Raw genomic sequence first — 21,515 nt, 5'->3', positions numbered from 1 at the left:
ATAATATTGTAGTAGTTAGGACTAGGGGTGGATTCAGCTATAATATTGTAGTAGTTAGGACTAGGGGTGGATTCAGCTATAATATTGAAGTATTTAGGACTAGGGGTGGATTCAGCTATAATATTGAAGTATTTAGGACTAGGGGTGGATTCAGCTATAATATTGTAGTAGTTAGGACTAGGGGTGGATTCAGCTATAATATTGAAGTATTTAGGTCTAGGGGTGGATTCAGTTATAATATTGTAGTAGTTAGGACTAGGGGTGGATTCAGCTATAATATTGAAGTATTTAGGACTAGGGGTGGATTTGGAACTGGGCCTCTCTAATCTCTCCTCCTCCTGTCAACAGAACAACTGGCAGCCATTCCAGAATTCCAGGGCCTGGGTTCTCTCTTCAAGACGTCGGAGGCGGTGCAGCTGACCGAGGCGGAGACTGAGTATGTGGTGCGCTGCGTCAAGCACACCTTCGCCAGACACATGGTGTTCCAGTTCGACTGCACCAACACGCTCAATGACCAGCTCCTGCAGAAGGTAGGGCTACACTGGTGACTGGTGCGCTGTAGGAAGTTCACGGCTCCTAGAATGCTCAGCCATTGTCAATGTGTGGAGGTCTAGTTGGGTGCAAAATGGCTGCAGTGGCATCACCCCAAATCCCTCCTTACACTGTAGATATCTTTGAGCAGTTTGAAAAGCATAATCCTATTCAAATAATTTTATAAAGCTTTATTGTCCATTTCAATTGACAGTAGACAGAAACGTGACTTTGGTGCCTCACATTTAAAATCTACAACACTGACATTAAGACACAGGACTACATGCATAGAAATGTATTAAGTGGAAGTCCACTGGGTTGTTGTCCTTCAGGTTATGGTTCAGATGGAGCCGTCGGAGGCCTACGAGGTTCTCCACTACGTCCCTGCTGCTAACCTGCCCTACAGCCAGCCTGGCTCCTGCTACAGCCTGGTCAGACTGCCTGAAGATGACCCCACCGCAGGTTACTTTTATTAAACCTGTGTGTGACTGTGTGTGAGGGAGAGAGAGAAATGAGCCGTTTTCATGAGGGCAACTCTGAAGTGCTTAGTGTGACGTCAGTGTTGTAACTCTGTTAATACCCTTCTCAGAACTAAAGAATCCGAATGGTTTTCAATTGAGAGAGAAAAGCACTTTTCTGCTGGCCTTCTTCAAACACTAAGGACACTTACTTACATCACGTAGCCTAGTCATGTAATGTCTGCACTGTCTATGTCATATTAAATGTGTTCTCTGCTCTCCAGTGTCCTGTACGTTCAGCTGTACTCTGAAGTACCTGGTGAAAGACTGCGACCCCAACACAGGAGAGCCCGATGACGACGGTTACGATGACGAATATGTGGTATGAGCTCAATTTAAAACCTATTTTTAAAATTTTACTCATTTATCCAAAAAATAATTATATCTTGTTTACCGTCATTTGCCTAAATTCTCTATTCTCCCCTTTTTCTACCTTCTCTGCTCTCCTCTACCCCCCCCCCCCCCCCCCCCCCGTGTGTGTCAGCTGGAAGACTTGGAGGTGACCGTTGCAGACCACATCCAGAAGGTGTTGAAGCCTAACTTTGCCGCAGCCTGGGACGAGGTGGGAGACGACTTTGAGAAGGAGGAGACGTTCGCCCTGGCCTCTGTCAGAACGTTAGACGGTAATTATTTCAATCGGGATCTTTGGATTTATCCACCCCAACATTGAAACAGTGTACATTCTGTGAGCTGTTTTAGAGCAGTGGTTCCCATACATAGAAATATCATCATTAACAGTTCTATTGATTTTCTCCATACTTTTCTATTTCCATTGTGACTCGCTTAAAGCCTTTTGAGCTTGTTTGTGAGGCATCAAATGGGCTATTTCTGACCATAATTCAGTCTTTAAATAGAACCCGTTGGAACTGGCCTCGTCAAAGTGTTTGAACTATGTATTTAATCCAGGTCTGGAGTTGGACCTGACTTAACGTTAAATGATCTTGTTAATTATCATCTTATGACACTGCTACATATTTAAAGCAGAGTGAGTAATATGTGTATTTGGACACAGGCACACTGAAGGCAGGTTGTATCTAGGGGGCTACAGTGTGTCAAGTAAAATCTCCAAGTTGTCTCTGTCGGGGCTGGTGGTAACGTCTCTGTCGGGGCTGGTGGTAACGTCTCTGTCGGGGCTGGTGGTAACGTCTCTGGTCATTCAAAATCCCATGGTACTTATTGTAAGAGATGGGGGAAGCCTCCTGTTGAGACTGTTGGTCACATCTCCCTGTTCCCTGTCGTCTCTGTAGAGGCTGTTGGTAACATCATCAGTTTCCTGGGCATGCAGCCCTGCGAGCGTTCAGACAAGGTCCCAGAAAACAAGAACTCACACATCCTCTTCCTTGCCGGTGGGTGTTTTATTTATTTATTGTATCTTGATTTTAATTAATTATTGTTTTGCTTTGTGAATTGTATTGTAGGCTCATTCTGTGCCCTTTATTACCGTAAATATGTTAAGTTCAGTTTCTAACCTTGACACGGCAGCTTGTTCAACTTCCTGTCACTAGTGTGATGGAAGCAAGCCCCCCCATGGTATGAATGAGTTTCTGTGTCCCTCCCCTTCCTCCAGGTGTGTTCCGGGGGGGTCATGACGTGCTGGTTCGCTCGCGCCTGGCCCTGGCAGACGGTGTCACTATGCAGGTGACGGTCCGCAGCTCGGATGAGACTGTTGTTGACATCATCCTAGCCTCCGTGGGCTAGAGGGCGCCAGCGGGGGATGTTCACCAACAGGCCGTGTCAATACAATGGCATATTCTAGTTGTTTTCTCCTCTTTTTCCCATTCACAATATTCTCTACACAATGTCCTCCCCTGCTTTATGTCGTTGGAATGTGTCTTGTGTTTTTGGGTAGTCTGAGATGGAAGACATTATGGTGAGGTGTGTGTACTACTGGCACCCTTCAACACAACTCATCTCTGTAGACTGGCCCCAGATCTGTTTGTGCTATATAACCAACTCCAATGGTCATTCATAGGTGTTGGCAAGGCAGCACAAACAGATCTGGGACCAGGCTAGTGTCATTAATGGCCCACGTTTTATCAAATCTATTAAATGTTGACCATGGAAGTACTGAATTATTGTTACAAGCTTTATTTAAAACTCCTTTTATTTCTAAAGTTTATTTCCTCCATCCAGAATTATTTTCCTTGGGTTGCAACCTGTTACGAATTACAACAAATAGATTGGACCCCAAAGATGAGATTACCTTGGGTGATCTTTCATGCTTCCAGTAAGATTTCCTATGTCCCTACTGCAGTAGTTGATCCATTTAGTGCTGTCATTTTGTTCATAGCGAGTAGCAGGAGACAGTATCTGTCAAACGTGGCTTGGTGCTTTTATGACATACCAGGAATGGATTCAAGATCACTGTGTCATATCAGCTATGATTCAATGTGCACAGTTCTCATCCAGGTTTGAGGTTTTTCAATTATGGGTGTTTGTTCACGACCCACCCAGTCAGAGCTGAATCTTCACAATTTTTTCCACAATGGGAGATGTGAAAATTTGTGTTCATTAGGCACCAAATGGAAGAAAACACTGAAACAGGGCTGAACTCCAATAAGAAATGCATGTTTTTGTTTTCCTATTGCAAAATGTTTTAACCTTCCCGTTGTGAGCCCGAATGAACATGACCCAGGTTATGCTCGTAGATGTCAAGTTCAGATTGTCTAATGCTGGTGAGTTGTCTCAGAAGGCGTTGATGAAGCTGAAGTAGGCGTTGAGGAAGCCAGTAGGGTCCTCCAGCTGGGGATAATGGCTGATGTGTTCATCTAGAACCGACACAGTAGACCTCTGCACCAGTTTCCTGAAGGACAATGACAACATTGGGTTGGGAGGGACAAGAGGACTTATTCATACAAAGGGAATACTTGCGTTCTGTAACACCCAAATGAATGATGGGGGATATATACAGAAAACCAAATACTTTGTCTACTACTGTATATACAGAATTGAAGCATTTGTCTCGGGGCTCTAATCAGTTCCGTTTTAGCCGACATCCGCATAGTGGTGGAGTTGCATTAGAGCTGTGGAACACAAGCAGCTCCTAGCATTATACATAAAGCGCACATTGCCATTGGCTGCACAGAGTCCCATTTAGAGAAATTCCAGCAGCCTTGTTTACAATTCTTAACACTGGAATGTGAAATCTAGCTACAGAGCCATTAGCCTGATACAGAAAAGGATTTGTAATGATTTTCAATTTGAGCGACATTTCTATATAGCCTACACTTTTTCGTTCTGGTCAGTCGCCTTCAATCGAGTCAGAGGGGGGTTCAAATCTTCCCTTTAGTGGTGCATTCCATCAGTCTCTACAAATCCCACACAACTCACGGCCAATGGTGGTGCATTGTGACTTGATTCACAAGTAAGGTTCGTCTCTTTTCCCTCTGATGCTTTGGATTGAATGTTGAGTAACTTTAAAGTTAAAAATATATATATTTTTATCGAAATCCTGCAGTGGCTGAGTGGAATTGTCACTGGCTTGCAGAGCAAGAAAATGGTTCAAAGCCCGAGTGGTTCTGTAGCTAAGGTTATATCCTGTGGCACAGAGGCTGTCAGAAGACTACAGACCGACAGGTACAAAGAACATGTTTTCTGCTTTTTCGGACTACAACCTTATGTTGAAGGAGACAAAGACGTCATGAAAGATGGTGGCATAAGAGAAAGACGTCTGTCTCTCAGTGGAGAGGTTGTGGGCTCCAATCCAAGCAGAGTCCATGGGGAAAGACTTGGCAGGGACCGTAAGATATTCTGGGGTGGTAATTATCAGTGTGAAGCATTGGTTGGACAAATGGTGAGCGAGTCAAAAGAGGGATCTATCCAGAGGGGTCCTAAAGAAATGATCAAACCGGAACAGCTGAAACTCCAGAAACTTGACACGGACTAGTTCAAGTATGGTGGTGGAGGAAGGTAGCAACTGAGAGGGGAGAATTGAGTAGAGTTCAAGGCAAGCAGAAGCAAAGACTAAACATACACTGCTCAAAAAAATAAAGGGAACACTTAAACAACACAATGTAACTCCAAGTCAATCACACTTCTGTGAAATCAAACTGTCCACTTAGGAAGCAACACTGATTGACAATAAATTCCACATGCTGTTGTGCAAGGAGGTGCACTGCCAGAGCCCTGCAAAATGACCTCCAGCAGGCCACAAATGTGCATGTGTCAGCATATGGTCTCACAAGGGGTCTGAGGATCTCATCTCGGTACCTATTGGCAGTCAGGCTACCTCTGGCGAGCACATGGAGGGCAGTGCGGCCCCACAAAGAAATGCCACCCCCCACCATGACTGACCCATCGCCAAACCGGTCATGCTGGAGGATGTTGCAGGCAGCAGAACGTTCTCCACGGCGTCTCGAGACTCTGTCACGTCTGTCACATGTGCTCAGTGTGAACCTGCTTTCATCTGGGAGAGCACAGGGCGCCAGTGGCGAATTTGCCAATCTTGGTGTTCTCTGGCAAATGCCAAACGTCCTGCACGGTGTTGGGCTGTAAGCACAACCCCCACCTGTGGACGTCGGGCCCTCATACCACCCTCATGGAGTCTGTTTCTGACCGTTTGAGCAGACACATGCACATGTGGCCTGCTGGAGGTCATTTTGCAGGGCGCTGGCAGTGCACCTCCTTGCACAAATGCGGAGGTAGCGGTCCTGCTGCTGGGTTGTTGCCCTCCTACGGCCTCCTCCACGTCTCCTGATGTACTGGCCTGTCTCCTGGTAGCGCCTGCATGCTCTGGACACTACGCTGACAGACACAGCAAACCCTTTTGCCACAGTTCGCATTGATGTGCCATCCTGGATGAACTGCACTACCTGAGCCACTTGTGTGGGTTGTAGACTCCCGTCTCATGCTACCACTAGAATGAGAGCACTGCCAGCATTCAAAAGTGACCAAAACATCAGCCAGGAAGCATAGGAACTGAGAAGTGGTCTGTGGTCACCACCTGCAGAATCACTCCTGTTTTGGGGGGTGTCTTGCTAATTGCCTATAATTTCCACCTTTTGTCTATTCCATTTGCACAACAGCATGTGAAATTTATTGTCAATCAGTGTTGCTTCCTAAGTGGACAGTTTGATTTCACAGAAGTGTGATTGACTTGGAGTTACATTGTGTTGTTTAAGTGTTCCCTTTATTTTTTTGAGCAGTGTATTTTTTCAAGATTTAACCATGGTGTTTCTGGTGAATTATTGCATGACCATCTGCATTTATATCTCTGACTACAGGGACCATGCCCCCTCTTCTGTCCTCTTCGCTCCCCATCTCAGAGATGAAGGGTGGTCCTCTTCAATCCAGAGCCAGGACGGATTCCAACCAGCAACCTCACCTGTGTGAGGCAGGGAGCATCCACCAGCGCCACAGACCCCTTCACACTAATAACTAGGAAACACTTATTAAAAAGGTAGACATCTAAAGAGAGTAGGTTCATGTTAAAAACAACATTGGATGGGATTTGATCCCATGACCATGGCGATGCAAGGCAGTGACAATTACTGTTGGTACGATAAACTGCTCTGACAAAGATGCATTTAACATTCTACACAACTAATGGACTGAGCTTTGAGCCCAAAAATACTTCTACAATATACTTTCTGTCTGTGTGTAGGGCTTGAATACCCTTTCTGGTATTTTTGCAGACATTAGAAGGAATGCACAGGCTTGTGCGCCAACAACAAGAGAAGAGGTACTACCTTATGTACCTTACGACAAAATAAAGGCTCGACACGCCATAGAAAGTGTATTTGTATTAAATTAATATCACGTTTTAGACGTCGACGAAACATTAGATCCTATTTCAGTTGAATGCATTCAGTAGTACAACTGACTAGGTATCCCCTTTTCCCTTATTTGAGACAGGAAAAAACAGGAGGACATTGTGCCTTAGACACTCACCGTAAACACCCCCATCATGTGGTTGTACATGATACTACAGCTCTTCATTTGGAAAGACAGCATTTACCATGCAAGCTCAACCCTAGCAAAACTCATTGAATATTCCTACACTCACAAATGTAACTACCCAATGCAAGTGAATGGCAATTATCCAGTGCATGTGAATGAAACTCTCACTTACACCTTAAATAACTCAATGCATGTCAATTGGATAAGAGTATGGAAGAGGTGCACTTACTGGTAAAGGAAGATGAATTGGGGGTGAGGGTTGACTGGATCCAGGGGTCCATAGATCATATGAACTGAAAGACAAGGAGGGAGAGAGATGACGTGGAGGAGTGGGATTTTCTTCTTTTTTTGCCTTGCAATGACAGGTTAGTCAATTAGCATCGAACTAAATCCACATGCCTTCTCATAACAATCAAATGTTACAATGCATCTAGTGATGACACACCGAAACACTTCGCGGTGAGGTGTTGAACAGGATTCTATGGGGATGGGACCCATGTGTAGTAGGGAGGGAGGTGTGGATCACACAGATCACGCCACTACCAGCTAACCTTAATGGGGCACAGATGGGCTAATAAACTCCTGGGAGGTATTAGTCTGCGCTAAGTAGATTAGCCTCACTGACTGACTCGCTGGTCACATCATAGTCTAAACCAGAGGGGAGTTTTACCGCTTACAGTCACTGTACAACGGCATTCAGAACTTCAGTGTACTAACTGACATGGCACTGTAGCTTGCTTTTGTGCAGTTTCATAGTAGGCACAAACCTACCTATTGCAGGAAATCAACAACAACAGATAGAACAGCAGTGACGGAGTTGAATGAATGACACATCATGTTCTTAAAGCTTCCTGCCATTGCCCTTCTGTCATTACAGTACCTTCAGAAAGGATTCACAGTCCTTGACTATTTACACATTTTCTTGTGTTTCATAATGCGATTAAAATAGGTTTGTCATTTTTTGTCAACGAACTATCCAAAATACTCATGTTAATGTGTGGTAATGGAAAGTAAACAGTAATATATTTGGATAAGAAAGGTATTCAACCCCCTGAGTCAATATATGCTATGATCACCTTTGGCAGTGATTACAGCTGTGAGTCTTGCTGGGTATGTCTAAGAGTTTTGCAAACCTGGATTGTACAATATTTGTCCATTATTCTTTTAAAAATTCTTCAAGCTCTGTCAAGTTCGATGTTGATCATTGCTAGACAGCCATTTTCAAGTCTTGCCATAGCTTTTCAAGTCGATTTAAGTCAAAACTGTAACTAGGCCACTCAGGAACATTCAATGTCATCTTGGTAAGTAACTCTAGTGTAGATTTGGCCTTGTGTTTTAGGTTATTGTCCTGCTGAAAGGTGGATTTATCTCCCAGTGTCTGTTAGAAAGCAGACTGAATCAGGTTTTCCTCTAGGATTTTGCCTGTGCATAGCTCTATTCCATTTTTTTCATATCCTAAAAAACTCCCTTGTCCTTGCCGATGACAAGCATACCCATAACATGATGCAGACACCACCATGCTTGAAAATATGAAGAGTGGTACTCAGTGATGTGTTGGATTTAGCCCAAAAGTAATGCTTTGTATTCTGGACAAAAAGTTAATTTCTTTGCCACATCTTTTGCATTATTACTTTAGTGTTAAATGTAGTAGTTAGTTAAATGTAACAAATGTAAATTAAATGTAACACTAAGGGTGTGTTCATAAATTCACTCTGGCTATCTACTTTGATTTCAGAGCGCTCTCGTCTGAGTGTGCCAGAGCGCAGAATAATTGATGCATTTACAAACCCTCAACACCTATTGAATATGGCCGGTGCAAACAGGATGCATTTTGAAATATTTTTATTCTTAACAGGCTTCCTTGTTTTCACGCTGTAATTTAGGTTAGCATGGTGGAGTAACTACAGTGTTTTTGATCCATACTCAGTTTTCACCGATCACAGCCATTTAACTCTAACTGGTTTAAAAATCCCCATTGGCCTCATGTTGAAATCCCTGAGCGGTTTCCTTCTTGTCCATCAACCGAATTAGGGAGGACACCTGTATCTTTGTAGTTGCTGGGTGTACTGATACACCATCCAAAGTGTAATTAATAACTTCCCCATGCTCAAAAGGGGTAATCAGTCTGCTTTTTAAAAATTTCTTCATCTACCAATAGGTTTTCCAATGCCTTCTTTGCAAGGCATTGGAAAACCTCCCTGGCCGTTGTCGTTGAATTTGTGCTTGAAATTCACTGTTCGACTGAAGAACCTTACAGATAATTGTATGTGTGGTGTACAGAGACGGGGTAGTCACTCAAAAATCATGTTACCACCATTATTACACACAGAGTGATTCCATGCAACTTATTATCTGACTTGTTAAGCACATTGTTATTCTTTACGTTATTTAGGCTTGTCATAACAAAAGGATTGGGGTAATGCGTGTAGATCAGTGACACAAAATCTACATTTAATCCATTTTAAATTCAGGCTGTAACAACAAAATGTGGAAAAAGTCCAGGGGTGTGAATACTTTCTGAAGGCACAGTATATCACTCATCTATTTGAGATTATATATATTTTTTGTTTTCATTCAGTTATCAAAGGTACAATCATAACTTGAGACACTCTTGTGTAGCAGACTTCACATAAACCGGGCATTGATGTTTCAATCATTGCTCAGCAACTAGACAGACAGTACTCACCAGGGATGAAAGTAGAGGTGAGAGCACCAACCCATCTGTCTCGGTGCTCGTCCCTCTGGTTAATAAACTGCAGGATACTAGGAGGAGAAGGGATATGCAATCTTATTACCATCACTATTAATCACAGATCAATCAGTCAATCACTTTTATCCATCACTGTATAGGGAGAAATGGGGAACTAGCTTTATGTTAATAAATTCAATCAAAACAAAACTACAAGGGTTGACAACATAATCTATGGAGGTGGAAACAATTCTCTGTTTATATACAGTATGTTAGAATTTAGATGGAAAATGTGCAAAGTTTTGTTCAGTGCAATTTGGTTTGATTGGGTTAAAATAATTTTTTGAAATCAATTTCTTTCACCTATAACAATGTATCAACTAACACCAAATTTGACTAGCCATGTTAGTTTGAAAAGAGTCAGAGATCTGTCTAGTGACTACTCTATTCCGTATGTATAGGTATTTAACTAGTGAGGTCTGAAAACAGTGTATGGTACAGTACCTGTCCATGACCAGGTTCCCATCATTGAAGCGGACCCCTGTCCACATGTCCAAGAACTCAGCGTCTGTGGGCTGGGTGTAAGGACCAAACACGTCCCCAAGCCTGACACGAAACCAAGAGTAAACAGGGTAAATGCTACATCTTCACAGTACATTAAATATGTTCACTCAAACTCAGTTGAGTGCTGGTTAGGTAACTTTAATCCTCCATGTTTTTACTCAGTTTGTTTCGCCAGCTATGCTTTGCAGCGAATATAAATACCTTCATAACATTTAAATAAAATGTGTTCTTCTATGAAACAGTAAAAATGGTTGAGGGGTTTATAATTTAGCTGAATGGACATAACTAGAGCTGTACTACTTGTGCCTAGTTAACTTGCCAACAATGTTCTTACTGTAAATGTCATTACGGTTACATGCTCACATTAATGTGGTTATTGTGCATAGTCATTAATAAAATAGTTCGATTCAAACGTTTAGATGCTTTGCAAGAATAACGATCTCTCTAATAATCATGTATACATGGACACGTCGGAAATCAGGTTACCCGATGGCACTCTGACAAATGCAGAAAATCGCCAATCAAAATAAACGTTCTACCACTGCGACCGCGTTATTTTTTGGGAAGCATAGTTGACATATAAAGCTTTTATGTGAAAACTACGTATGAAGCCGAAACCACAGAGACACGCCGTTAAAATTTGCGTGCGAGAGTAGAGTGCGTCAATTCACATACACAGTATCGCATATGCCAATTTAATGGTCATTACATAACAAACAGTTGTATTTGTTATGTTCGCTATGTGCCCTTGTGAATTATTGTGTTCCTTTTGATTAACGTTGTCCTACAGGAGCAACCGTACATGCCTACTCTAAACAGTTATGTTAGCTCACGAATGTGAAGAGTTGTTGCTCATACACCCGAGCAGATTTTTAAGAATGTATCTTGTCTCATTCGTTCTACACAACAGTATTCTCTCTTGAAATCAGAGTTCCTCGAGTTTCCCAGCCCTAGCCTGCCTAAGCTAAGTTATATTCCTGTGATGGAAATCAACACAGGTAGGCCTAACGTTAGTTTTCAAATATGCATTATTTGACACGGGCAGTTAAATGTAACACTAAGGGTGTGTTCATAAATTCACTCTGGCTATCTACTTCGATTTCAGAGCGCTCTCGTCTGAGTGTACCAGAGCGCAGAATAATTGATGCATTTACAAACCCTCAACACCTATTGAATATGGCCGGTGCCATTAAATCTTGGCAAAAATGCGTAATTAAATTGTTGCCAGCATCACAGTCACCAATGCTCTGGATAACATGAAAACGGCCAAACCAGCTCTGCAAGGGCGAGTAAAATGGTCATAGTGAGGTTCTCATTTTTGTCTGGAAGTAGCTAGCTAACGGCTTGGGTGCTTGACTGCCGTTGTGAGGTCAGAACGCTCGGATCAACCCTACTGCTCAGCCAGAGCGTCCAGTGTGCTCTGAATTTACGAACGCCCAGAGCGCACTGAGTGAATTTACGAACACACCGTAAATAGACACTTTGGGTGTGTTCGTAAATTCCATCTGGAGTGCCAGAGTGCATTCATAAACACAGGGTGTTGTCAGATTATAATAAACAAACATAACTTGTAACTTTAATATTGAGGTATGACTGTGCATATAAAGGTAATGGATTTGACTGCAGATAATTCAAAATACACAATGAAAAAAGATATCAATGACTGAGCCCCTTGCTGTAACCCTGTTAGCTTGAGCTCATGTGTCTCTTCTGTGTCCAAGTTAAAGATTCAAGAGATGTGTACAGTAGGAGGAAACGTATACAGTATGTGAGAACACAGTATGTGTACCCTTTAGAGAACACCATGTAGTTGGTGAGACGGGTCAGCACCGGAGAGAGGAAGCTGGAGTCCTTGAGGAGCTGTGTGGGAGACAGCATGGCGATGATCCAAAAGAACAACAATAAGCAGTTATAATGCTCAGAGAACAGTCAGATAATCCAGAATATCCACAGTAAATGTTGACTAACCTTCTGAAGGAATCTGGGATGGTGTGTTTCTGGGAATATGCCTGTTCAAGAAAACGTTTTTTTTTTTTACTTACATTAAATATTTCATAACCAAACATGGTAAGTTTACAGTAAGACAAATGCTATCAAAGCAATGTGTCACTTTGTCATGAAGTTGTTGACCGGTAATCTACTTTGTACACATGAAGTGGTCCTTGCTATGATCCTTGGGACGTTTAAAATGGTTAGTGTAGGGGTTTAGGGGAACAATGAAAAAATGCAGTGGAACTGGCTTCGAGGTCCAGAGTTGAGTTTGAGGGGGTAAGAGTTTAGGGTAGGGACATCCAAGGATTCCGGATAGCACTAACCCATAGGAAACTATTGCGGTATAGTGTGTATGACTCGGAGTAGAGGAATTTGGAAGAACAGAAATTCACTGATTTGAATGAGGGGTTAAACCAATGGTGATCAACTCTGGTACTGGTGAGAAGCAGGATTTAGTGGAAAAAAATATCGAATTGGGCTGCCTGTGTAAATGCAGTCTTAGTAAAAAATAAAATTATAATAATCGGACAAGACAGGTGAGTTTACACCAGCTGCCCATCGTTGTCTAATCAGGCTCTGATTGGTTACATGTTGTCCGCTACACAACATATAAATACACAAGTCTTTTCTCCTCACTTCACCAGCACTGTTCATTGGGTATCATGGCTGCTAGTACTGGCTCAGGGTAAGATGGTGGCAAGAGCAATGCTACTTTCATCACATTGAGTATGTTGTTTAACGTTCAACCTCTGTCTGTAGGTGCCTCCTTGCTTTGCTGTTCATTGCTATCCTTATCAACAAGGTAAGAGCAACATTAAAGTACTGTTTGCTTGAGTTGTTTTTGGAAGTCTTATCTGAAGTTAACATTTAGTTTGTTCCTTCCCCAGTTGATAGGACCGTCTTTCTCCACCCTCTTCGAGTTAGACAGTGGTCGGAGCGACACCGACAAGCATATGCTGCCCCCCTCTCCTCCTGAGACTGAAGGCTCTATTCCCGTTCCATACCGACTAGCTCGTGTCAGCTCCAGCAGAAAGCAGCAGGTTCAGGAAGAGCCTGAAGCCTTCCAGAGCCCAGTGAGGTGTCTTTCCAATTCCAGAGCCTGGTGAGGTGCCTTTCCAGGGTGGAGAAGACCCTTTACTGCACCATTGGTGCCCCGGCTCTATCAAGATTCCTTGGCACGAGCAGAACAACCAGGAACCAGCAGTAAGGTTCTGATATCTTTTGGTTTATGTTCATGATTTCTTAGTATTGACGCAACTTCATGAATAATCCGTTTTCTTGTTGGCTACAACCATGGTTCTTCCCAGGCTACGGGTGGTGTCTGGTTGGAGTCTTCCCAGGGTGTATTTGTCTGGGTACCATCAGTATGGTCACTACATGGCTACTAGGTAAGGTTGTTACATCTTTCTGATGTGTTGCAGCTTTAACACTTATTTTTCTATTCCTGGCTAGCAGCTCTGTATTAACCTGGATCCTGATATCATTTGGCTATGCTGCTCTACAACCTTGAATAAATGACTTTAAAATGTTTTTGTCTGGCTTGCTTTGTACATTTTACTTAAGTATGGTTTGTTACCTGTAGCCAATCAGGAAAAGGTCTGAAACTGTACTCTACCTCCATTGGACAAACAGAGGCTGTTGATGGTCAAGTGTCCAGTCCTGTTGTGGTCACTCCTGTGAGATACAAAGATGGGGTCAGTTGGGAAAAGCTCTATAGCATCCATCATATTTCACCTTCCTGTGTTGGGTAATGGAAGGGAAAACACTAGACTATTGAGATGCAGCCCTATTATGTCAGAGTGGTTTCAGTGATGATGGTTCCTCCAGGATTGGCTTCCAAGCCCAACCTTGACCATCAGTATTGGAAATGCAAACTGACACACGCTCAGTGTTTAGGGGCAACTTCATTCTACTTTGTGCAGCAGTGCTGAGCTCACCTGTAGAGCAGTTCCAGGGCCACAGTGTCTCCATAGTCATGGGAGAGCAGGTTGAGCCTCTGCTCCGTCAGACCCAGGTGGGACACCAACGCCTCCACAACACTAGCCTGCTCAAAGATGGAGTAGCGGTGGGGCCTCTGTCAGGGAGAAATGTCAGTATAGGTGAGCACCTTAGCTAGAACAAAATGTGCATATTTCAATCATGTTTTTGTTCATGCAATTTTCCTACTGGTCTACTTTCCTGTAGTGTATAGGTTAGCATTACTTGCCATTCCTCAGTTATTGGCAATTGTTTGCTTGCTTTGTCATTACATTTGGCACTGTTTGTGGGTTAATGTGTACGTCTCTCTCTCCCTGGTAGATTTCCCTGGCATTCTAACCGATGCCTCAAAGGCCGTTTCGCCCACAATTCAAGTCTGTCATAGCCTGCGACTCACCGGTTTGTCACTGAAGCCAAAACCAAGAAAGTCCAGAGCAATGACCCGGTTAAAGCGCCGATTCAGGGGCTCCCATATCTGTAATACAGTAACACACCTGGCATTCAGACACCTGGGTCATGTTCATAAGGCACAAAAAATGACATGAACCTGGGTACTACCTGAACTTGTCCAAAAAGGGATGCTTGTGTTCATGTCCGGTTGAAAAAAAAATTCTACGGTGTGCCCTATTGAACATGGCTCTGTTGACAATATACCATCTGAGAGTGTGGAATAAGAATTATCCCAGCAAACCAACTGATCTGTGCATAACATTTTATAGATAAGCCCCTTTCTCTCATCAGCGTACCTTGTACCAGTCCAGGCTGGAGGTAGGGAAGCCATGGAGGAGAATGACCACATCAGAGCTGCCTACAGCACCATAGGTCTCTGGTAGAGGAAAAAGTAAAGCATACACATTGTTCATCACGTACCATGACCTGCTACACGCACCACGAAAATATGTTACATAGGTCAAAGTAAAGGGCTAAAACTGGTGCTTGGAACTTGCCATTGTAAAGTGCAAATGATGACTGATCTGAACATGGGCTCCAACTTCTAGCAGTCCAGACTGTTCACTGTACTGATGAAGGAGCCACTAGATGGCTACAGTAGTCTGCATCACTGCATGCATCTCAATAATGTAATGAGACGCTAATTAAAGCTCTGTTTCTTTATTTCGCCCACATTCATGTGTGACAACTGGACAGGTGAAATAAATGCTTACTCCGCTCCTGTCAAATCAATGTGCTTTATTGGCATGACTTAAAGTACATATTGCCAAAGCTTACTTTGGAGATTTACAATATTAACATAATTAAAATAATATTGTCAACGTGACAACAGTAACAACAATAAAGTGTCAAAATAACCATACAATTAACAATGGCATAGAGGACATGTGCAGGTTGATTGGTCTGTCAGACACTGTCCCTCAACTTATGGCAGGCAGCAATGTAGTGCGCTGCCAACCCACAGCTCTCTGCGTCCTCCCCCAACAGGACGGGTAGCCTACTCTCATCAGAGAGGTCTTTGAAACCTTGAAGAAGGGTTTCAAATCTGGGGTAATTACACTCAAATTGTTATACACTGCTCAAAAAAATAAAGGGAACACTTAAACAACACAATGTAATTCCAAGTCAATCACACTTCTGTGAAATCAAACTGTCCACTTAGGAAGCAACACTGATTGACAATAAATGTCACATGCTGTTGTGCAAATGGAATAGACAAAAGGTGGAAATTATAGGCAATTAGCAAGACACCCCCCAAAACAGGAGTGATTCTGCAGGTGGTGACCACAGACCACTTCTCAGTTCCTATGCTTCCTGGCTGATGTTTTGGTCACTTTTGAATGCTGGCGGTGCTCTCACTCTAGTGGTAGCATGAGACGGAGTCTACAACCCACACAAGTGTCTCAGGTAGTGCAGTTCATCCAGGATGGCACATCAATGCGAACTGTGGCAAAAAGGTTTGCTGTGTCTGTCAGCGTAGTGTCCAGAGCATGCAGGCGCTACCAGGAGACAGGCCAGTACATCAGGAGACGTGGAGGAGGCCGTAGGAGGGCAACAACCCAGCAGCAGGACCGCTACCTCCGCCTTTGTGCAAGGAGGTGCACTGCCAGAGCCCTGCAAAATGACCTCCAGCAGGCCACAAATGTGCATGTGTCAGCATATGGTCTCACAAGGGGTCTGAGGATCTCATCTCGGTACCTAATGGCAGTCAGGCTACCTCTGGCGAGCACATGGAGGGCTGTGCGGCCCCACAAAGAAATGCCACCCCACACCATGACTGACCCATCGCCAAACCGGTCATGCTGGAGGATGTTGCAGGCAGCAGAACGTTCTACACGGCGTCTCCAGACTCTGTCACGTCTGTCACATGTGCTCAGTGTGAACCTGCTTTCATCTGTGAAGAGCACAGGGCGCCAGTGGCGAATTTGCCAATCTTGGTGTTCTCTGGCAAATGTCAAACGTCCTGCACGGTGTTGGGCTGTAAGCACAACCCCCACCTGTGGACGTTGGGCCCTCATACCACCCTCATGGAGTCTGTTTCTGACCGTTTGAGCAGACACATGCACATTTGTGGCCTGCTGGAGGTCATTTTGCAGGGCGCTGGCAGTGCACCTCCTTGCACAAAGGCGGAGGTAGCGGTCCTGCTGCTGGGTTGTTGCCCTCCTACGGCCTCCTCCACGTCTCCTGATGTACTGGCCTGTCTCCTGGTAGCGCCTGCATGCTCTGGACACTACGCTGACAGACACAGCAAACCTTTTTGCCACAGTTCGCATTGATGCGCCATCCTGGATGAACTGCACTACCTGAGCCACTTGTGTGGGTTGTAGACTCCGTCTCATGCTACCACTAGAGTGAGAGCACCGCCAGCATTCAAAAGTGACCAAAACATCAGCCAGGAAGCATAGGAACTGAGAAGTGGTCTGTGGTCACCACCTGCAGAATCACTCCTGTTTTGGGGGGTGTCTTGCTAATTGCCTATAATTTCCACCTTTTGTCTATTCCATTTGCACAACAGCATGTGAAATTTATTGTCAATCAGTGTTGCTTCCTAAGTGGACAGTTTGATTTCACAGAAGTGTGATTGACTTGGAGTTACATTGTGTTGTTTAAGTGTTCCCTTTATTTTTTTGAGCAGTGTATATTTTCGACATTTTGTCAGGAAATGCAGCTCTGTCTCGTGGTTTTGCTGTGGTGCAGTGGTTGCACAGCCTTTCCTCTACAGGGAGCCAGGTTTTCCTGTGTCTACCCTTCTCAATGGCATGGCTGTGCTCACTGAGCCTGTACTTTGTCAAGGTTTTTCTAAGGTTTTGATCAGAAACCATGGTCAAATAGTTTGCTGCAGTGTACTGTCAATTTAGGGCCAGATAGCACTGCATTTTGTTTTGTGCTTTGTGTTTCCCAATAAGTAATGTAGTTTTGACTGTTGTAATTTGGTTTATTCTGATTGGATGTTCTGGTCCTCAGCCCCAGGACCAGCTGGATGAGGGGACTCTTGGCATTGCAGGGCTTGGTAATAATATGAGAGGGGGTCACTGTATTTTAGATGTTTCCAAAACTGAATTGCTCTTGTTTTTAGTTTGTATTATTAGTGGATATTGGCCTAATTCTGCCCTGCGTGCATTGTTTGTAGTTTTCCTCTGGACATGTTGGTGAATCTTACAGAACTCTGCATTCAGGTTTCAATGGGGTGTTTGTCCCATTGGGGGAAATCTTGTTTTGGAAGTGGACCCCACACCTCGCTGCCATAAAGTGCAATTGGTTCAATAACACATTCAATTAGTCTTTAAAAATCAGTACAGTGCAGCACTATCAGGTATGTGCAGGGGATAGGGAGATGGATTCATAAGCAAGTTCAATTTGAAATGTATGATGTTTGGACGTATTTAATCAGAATCAAATGAGAACACACCCTATTCCTCCATTCTACTCTTACTGATGCCAAATCGTACCTCTGTAGAATATATTGTTGCTCCTGAAAGTGAAGAATGCTCCGGCAGAGCGCCAGGTCAGGAGGGCTGGAGACAGTTGGGGAGGGGGGATGTGCAGATAGACTGCCAGCAGAGGAATGCACAGCAAGCCCACAAGAAGCCACCATTCCCTCATCTTTCCTTTAGTAGGAGGGCCGGTCTCGCATTCCGCACTCTGGCAGACAACACTGGGGTCACGTCACGACATTTCATTTAGGCTACTATCACCCTTTAACATGAATGGTCTACAAGTACCAGACCTATTGTGTGATAATGTCATGTGACACCCCGCTACTTACTGTCTATTCATAAATGATTGAAGCAACATAGTCGGCAAAACTAGACTTTGGAATATCGTCAAACTAGTGGGCTACATGTAAACGTCACGGTCTCCTTGCAACAATAGGCTATACTATCATTCTGTTTTAAAAATAAAGCATTAGCCTACCTCTTGGAAATGTGTCAATTCTTAACACTAAAATAACACTTCCGCCCGGGGCACTGTCAGTTCTGTACCTACCTACAGCCGAGACGCGGTTCTGTCATCCCTATGTGCTCAGTGCGTCCGGGTCACCTGGGTAGGTTTCGAACCTTGGCCCAGTGCACTGCATTAATGCAGGGTCGGGGAATGGTATTATTTTGTAGTGTCGCATGGAGAATTGCCAGGGTGCTAAGCGCTAAATCTTCAGGAGCCATCTGTCGGTGTGGATGTCCAATAAGCATGCCAATGATACATGCCACCTGTGTTTGAGGTTTTGTATTCGTGCGCCCCGTTCCAAATGTCCACTTTCATGTAACAAACCATATACTGATTTGAATATGACTATTACAACAAAACTTACACTAGGGAAGGCTACTCATAGCATGAATCAATGGAACAGTAGTCCAGAGGGAACGTAAGTTACCGCCATAATCAATATCCCGGGCTGATTATTAAAATGAGACAAGGCGAATGTGGTATATATGATGATTAAATTATCCTATATTTTTCTTCTCCATGCATGAGGAAATAACCTATCTGCAGCCATCCAGAGGACGAATTGTTAGTGGCGGGTTACTTGTTTCCGCGTCTTTCAAACCCCACCTAGACTCACCACTAGATAGCAGTGTAACACAACTGAAGCACTAAGCAGACATCTGACAGAATGGGTGTTGCACTATAAGCAGAATCATACTATCATTAAAAGGACAAGTATATTTTAAAAAAAAACATTTTTTTTACCAAATCTGCATTTTAGATGTAAACGACATGTTATCGAAGTACCCAATAACTTTTTTTTTTGCAATTTCACTTCATTTTGAGAAACATATCCCACCAGCGATAGACCTCATTCAGACGCAGGCGCATAGATAAATCAAATCAAATCAAGTTTATTTTATATAGCCCTTCGTACATCAGCTAATATCTCGAAGTGCTGTAAAGAAACCAAGCCTAAAACCCCAAACAGCAAGCAATGCAGGTGTAGAAGCACGGTGGCTAGGAAAAACTCCCTAGAAAAGGCCAAAACCTAGGAAGAAACCTAGAGAGGAACCAGGCTATGAGGGGTGGCCAGTCCTCTTATGGCTGTGCCGGGTGGAGATTATAACAGAACATGGCCAAGATGTTCAAAATGTTCATAAGTGACAAGCATGGTCAAATAATAATCAGGAATAAATGTCAGTTGGCTTTTCATAGCCGATCATTAAAAGTTGAAAACAGCAGGTCTGGGACAGGTAGGGGTTCCATAACCGCAGGCAGAACAGTTGAAACTGGAATAGCAGCAAGGCCAGGTGGACTGGGTGTAACAGTATAACTTTAAACCGTTCCCTCGCCCCGACACAGGCGCGAACCAGGGACCCTCTGCACACATCAACAAGGCAAGGTGCAACATTACTTCTAGGTTTCAGAGCAAATGACGTAACTGATTGAAACGCTAGTAGCGCGTACCCACTAACTAGCTAGCCATTTCACATCCGTTACATGGGGACAGCAAGGAGTCTTCATGCCCGGTAGTCCTGACGTATGGTCCTAGGGCTCAGGTCCTCCGAGAGAGAGAAAGAAAGAGAGAAGGAGAGAATTACAGAGAGCCAAGATTTTCAAAATGTTCATAAATGACAAGCATGGTCAAATAATAATCAGGACTAAATGTCAGCTGGCTTTTCATAGCCGATCATTAACAGTTGAAAGCAGCAGGTCTGGGACAGGTAAGGGTTCCATAACCGCAGGCAGAACAGTTGAAACTGGAACAGCAGCAAGGCCAGGTGGACTGGGGACAGCAAGGAGTCATCATGCCCGGTAGTCCTGACGTATGGTCCTAGGGCTCAGGTTCTCTGAGAGAGAGAAAGAAAGAGAGAAGGAGAGAATTAGAGAGAGCATACTTAAATTCACACAGGACACTGGATAAGACAGGAGAAGTACTCCAGATATAACCAACTGACCCTAGCCCCCCAACACATAAACTACTGCAGCATAAATACTGGAGGCTGAGACAGGAGGGGTCAGGAGACACTGTGGCCCCATCCGATGATACCCCCAGACAGGGCCAAACAGGAAGGATATAACCCCACCCACTTTGCCAAAGCACAGCCCCCGCACCACTAGAGGGATATCTTCAACCATTAACTTATAATCCTGAGACAAGGCCGAGTATAGCCCACAAAGATCTCCACCACAGCACAAACCAAGGGGGGGCGCCAACCCAGACAGGAAGATCACGTCAGTAACTCAACCCCCTCAAGTGGCGCACCCCTCCTAGGGACGGCATGAAAGAGCACCAGTAAGCCAGTGACTCAGCCCCTGTAATAGAGTTAGAGGCAAAGAATCCCAGTGGAGAGAGGGGAACCGGCCAGGCAGAGACAGCAAGGGCGGTTCGTTGCTCCAGAGCCTTTCCGTTCACCTTCACACTCCTGGGCCAGACTACACTCAATCATATGACCTACTGAAGAGATAAGTCTTCAGTAAAGACTTAAAGGTTGAGAGCGAGTCTGTGTCTCTCACATGGGTAGGCAGACCGTTCCATAAAAATGGAGATCTATAGGAGAAAGCCCTGCCTCCAGCTGTTTGCTTAGAAATTCTAGGGACAATTAGGAGGCCTGCGTCTTGTGACCGTAGCGTACGTGTAGGTATGCACGGCAGGACCAACTCGGAAAGATAGGTAGGAGCAAGCCCATGTAACGCTTTATAGGTTAACAGTAAAACCTTGAAATCAGCCCTTGCCTTAACAGGAAGCCAGTGTAGGGAAGCTAGCACTGGAGTAATATGATCAAATTTCTTGGTTCTAGTCAGGATTCTAGCAGCCGTATTTAGCACTAACTGAAGTTTATTTAGTGCTTTATCTGGGTAGCCGGAAAGTAGAGCATTGCAGTAGTCTAACCTAGAAGTAACAAATGCATGGATTAATTTTTCTGCATAATTTTTGGACAGAAAATTTCTGATTTTTGCAATGTTAC

The 21,515-nt window shown here is 44.0% G+C and overlaps 2 protein-coding genes and 1 long non-coding RNA gene across 7 annotated transcripts; 2 read left to right on the top strand and 1 right to left on the bottom strand.

Annotated features, from left to right (window-relative positions):
* Window positions 1–335: 335 nt before the first annotated feature.
* On the top strand, window positions 336–3,121 carry LOC129864970 (coatomer subunit gamma-2-like; the record flags this gene model as incomplete). The annotated part of the gene is made up of 6 exons (XM_055937335.1): window positions 336–530; window positions 864–993; window positions 1,274–1,371; window positions 1,534–1,672; window positions 2,297–2,395; window positions 2,617–3,121. Coding segments are annotated over 6 exons (792 nt in total), but the record flags the coding sequence as incomplete, so codon positions are not given.
* LOC129864969 (mesoderm-specific transcript homolog protein-like) lies at window positions 3,122–18,943 on the bottom strand. 5 transcript variants are annotated; one of them, XM_055937329.1, is made up of 12 exons: window positions 18,607–18,936; window positions 18,069–18,274; window positions 14,916–14,995; window positions 14,567–14,644; window positions 14,130–14,266; window positions 13,808–13,866; window positions 12,169–12,209; window positions 11,990–12,060; window positions 10,141–10,242; window positions 9,634–9,710; window positions 7,177–7,240; window positions 3,122–3,852 (listed from the first exon to the last, which is right to left on the bottom strand). In XM_055937329.1, exons 1-12 carry the CDS (start codon window positions 18,630–18,632, stop codon window positions 3,735–3,737), a joined length of 1,059 nt encoding a protein of 352 aa, XP_055793304.1. In that variant the 5' UTR covers window positions 18,633–18,936; the 3' UTR covers window positions 3,122–3,734. The 5 variants fall into 5 exon arrangements, with proteins under 5 accessions (XP_055793304.1, XP_055793305.1, XP_055793307.1 ...); XM_055937330.1 differs by having other exon boundaries at window positions 18,069–18,261; window positions 18,607–18,927; XM_055937332.1 differs by having other exon boundaries at window positions 18,069–18,261; window positions 18,535–18,613.
* On the top strand, window positions 10,239–13,722 carry LOC129864971 (uncharacterized). The gene is made up of 3 exons (XR_008761295.1): window positions 10,239–11,198; window positions 12,952–12,994; window positions 13,080–13,722. It is a non-coding gene; the product is annotated as an uncharacterized LOC129864971 (long non-coding RNA).
* Window positions 18,944–21,515: the final 2,572 nt, after the last annotated feature.

This window comes from Salvelinus fontinalis, chromosome 11, assembly GCF_029448725.1.
Source record: "Salvelinus fontinalis isolate EN_2023a chromosome 11, ASM2944872v1, whole genome shotgun sequence".
Lineage (NCBI taxonomy): Eukaryota > Metazoa > Chordata > Actinopteri > Salmoniformes > Salmonidae > Salvelinus > Salvelinus fontinalis.
Note: the sequence above shows the minus strand (reverse complement) of the source record. Positions and strands in the feature narration are given on the sequence as shown.

Coding starts and splice junctions, on each gene's coding strand:
- LOC129864969 (XM_055937329.1), bottom strand. CDS start 18,632: ATGACAGAACCGCGTCTCGGCTGTAG. Junction 14,645..14,915: donor CCAGCCTGGACTGGTACAAG/GTACGCTGATGA, acceptor ACTGTATTACAG/ATATGGGAGCCCCTGAATCG. Junction 14,267..14,566: donor TTGGCTTCAGTGACAAACCG/GTGAGTCGCAGG, acceptor TCTCCCTGACAG/AGGCCCCACCGCTACTCCAT.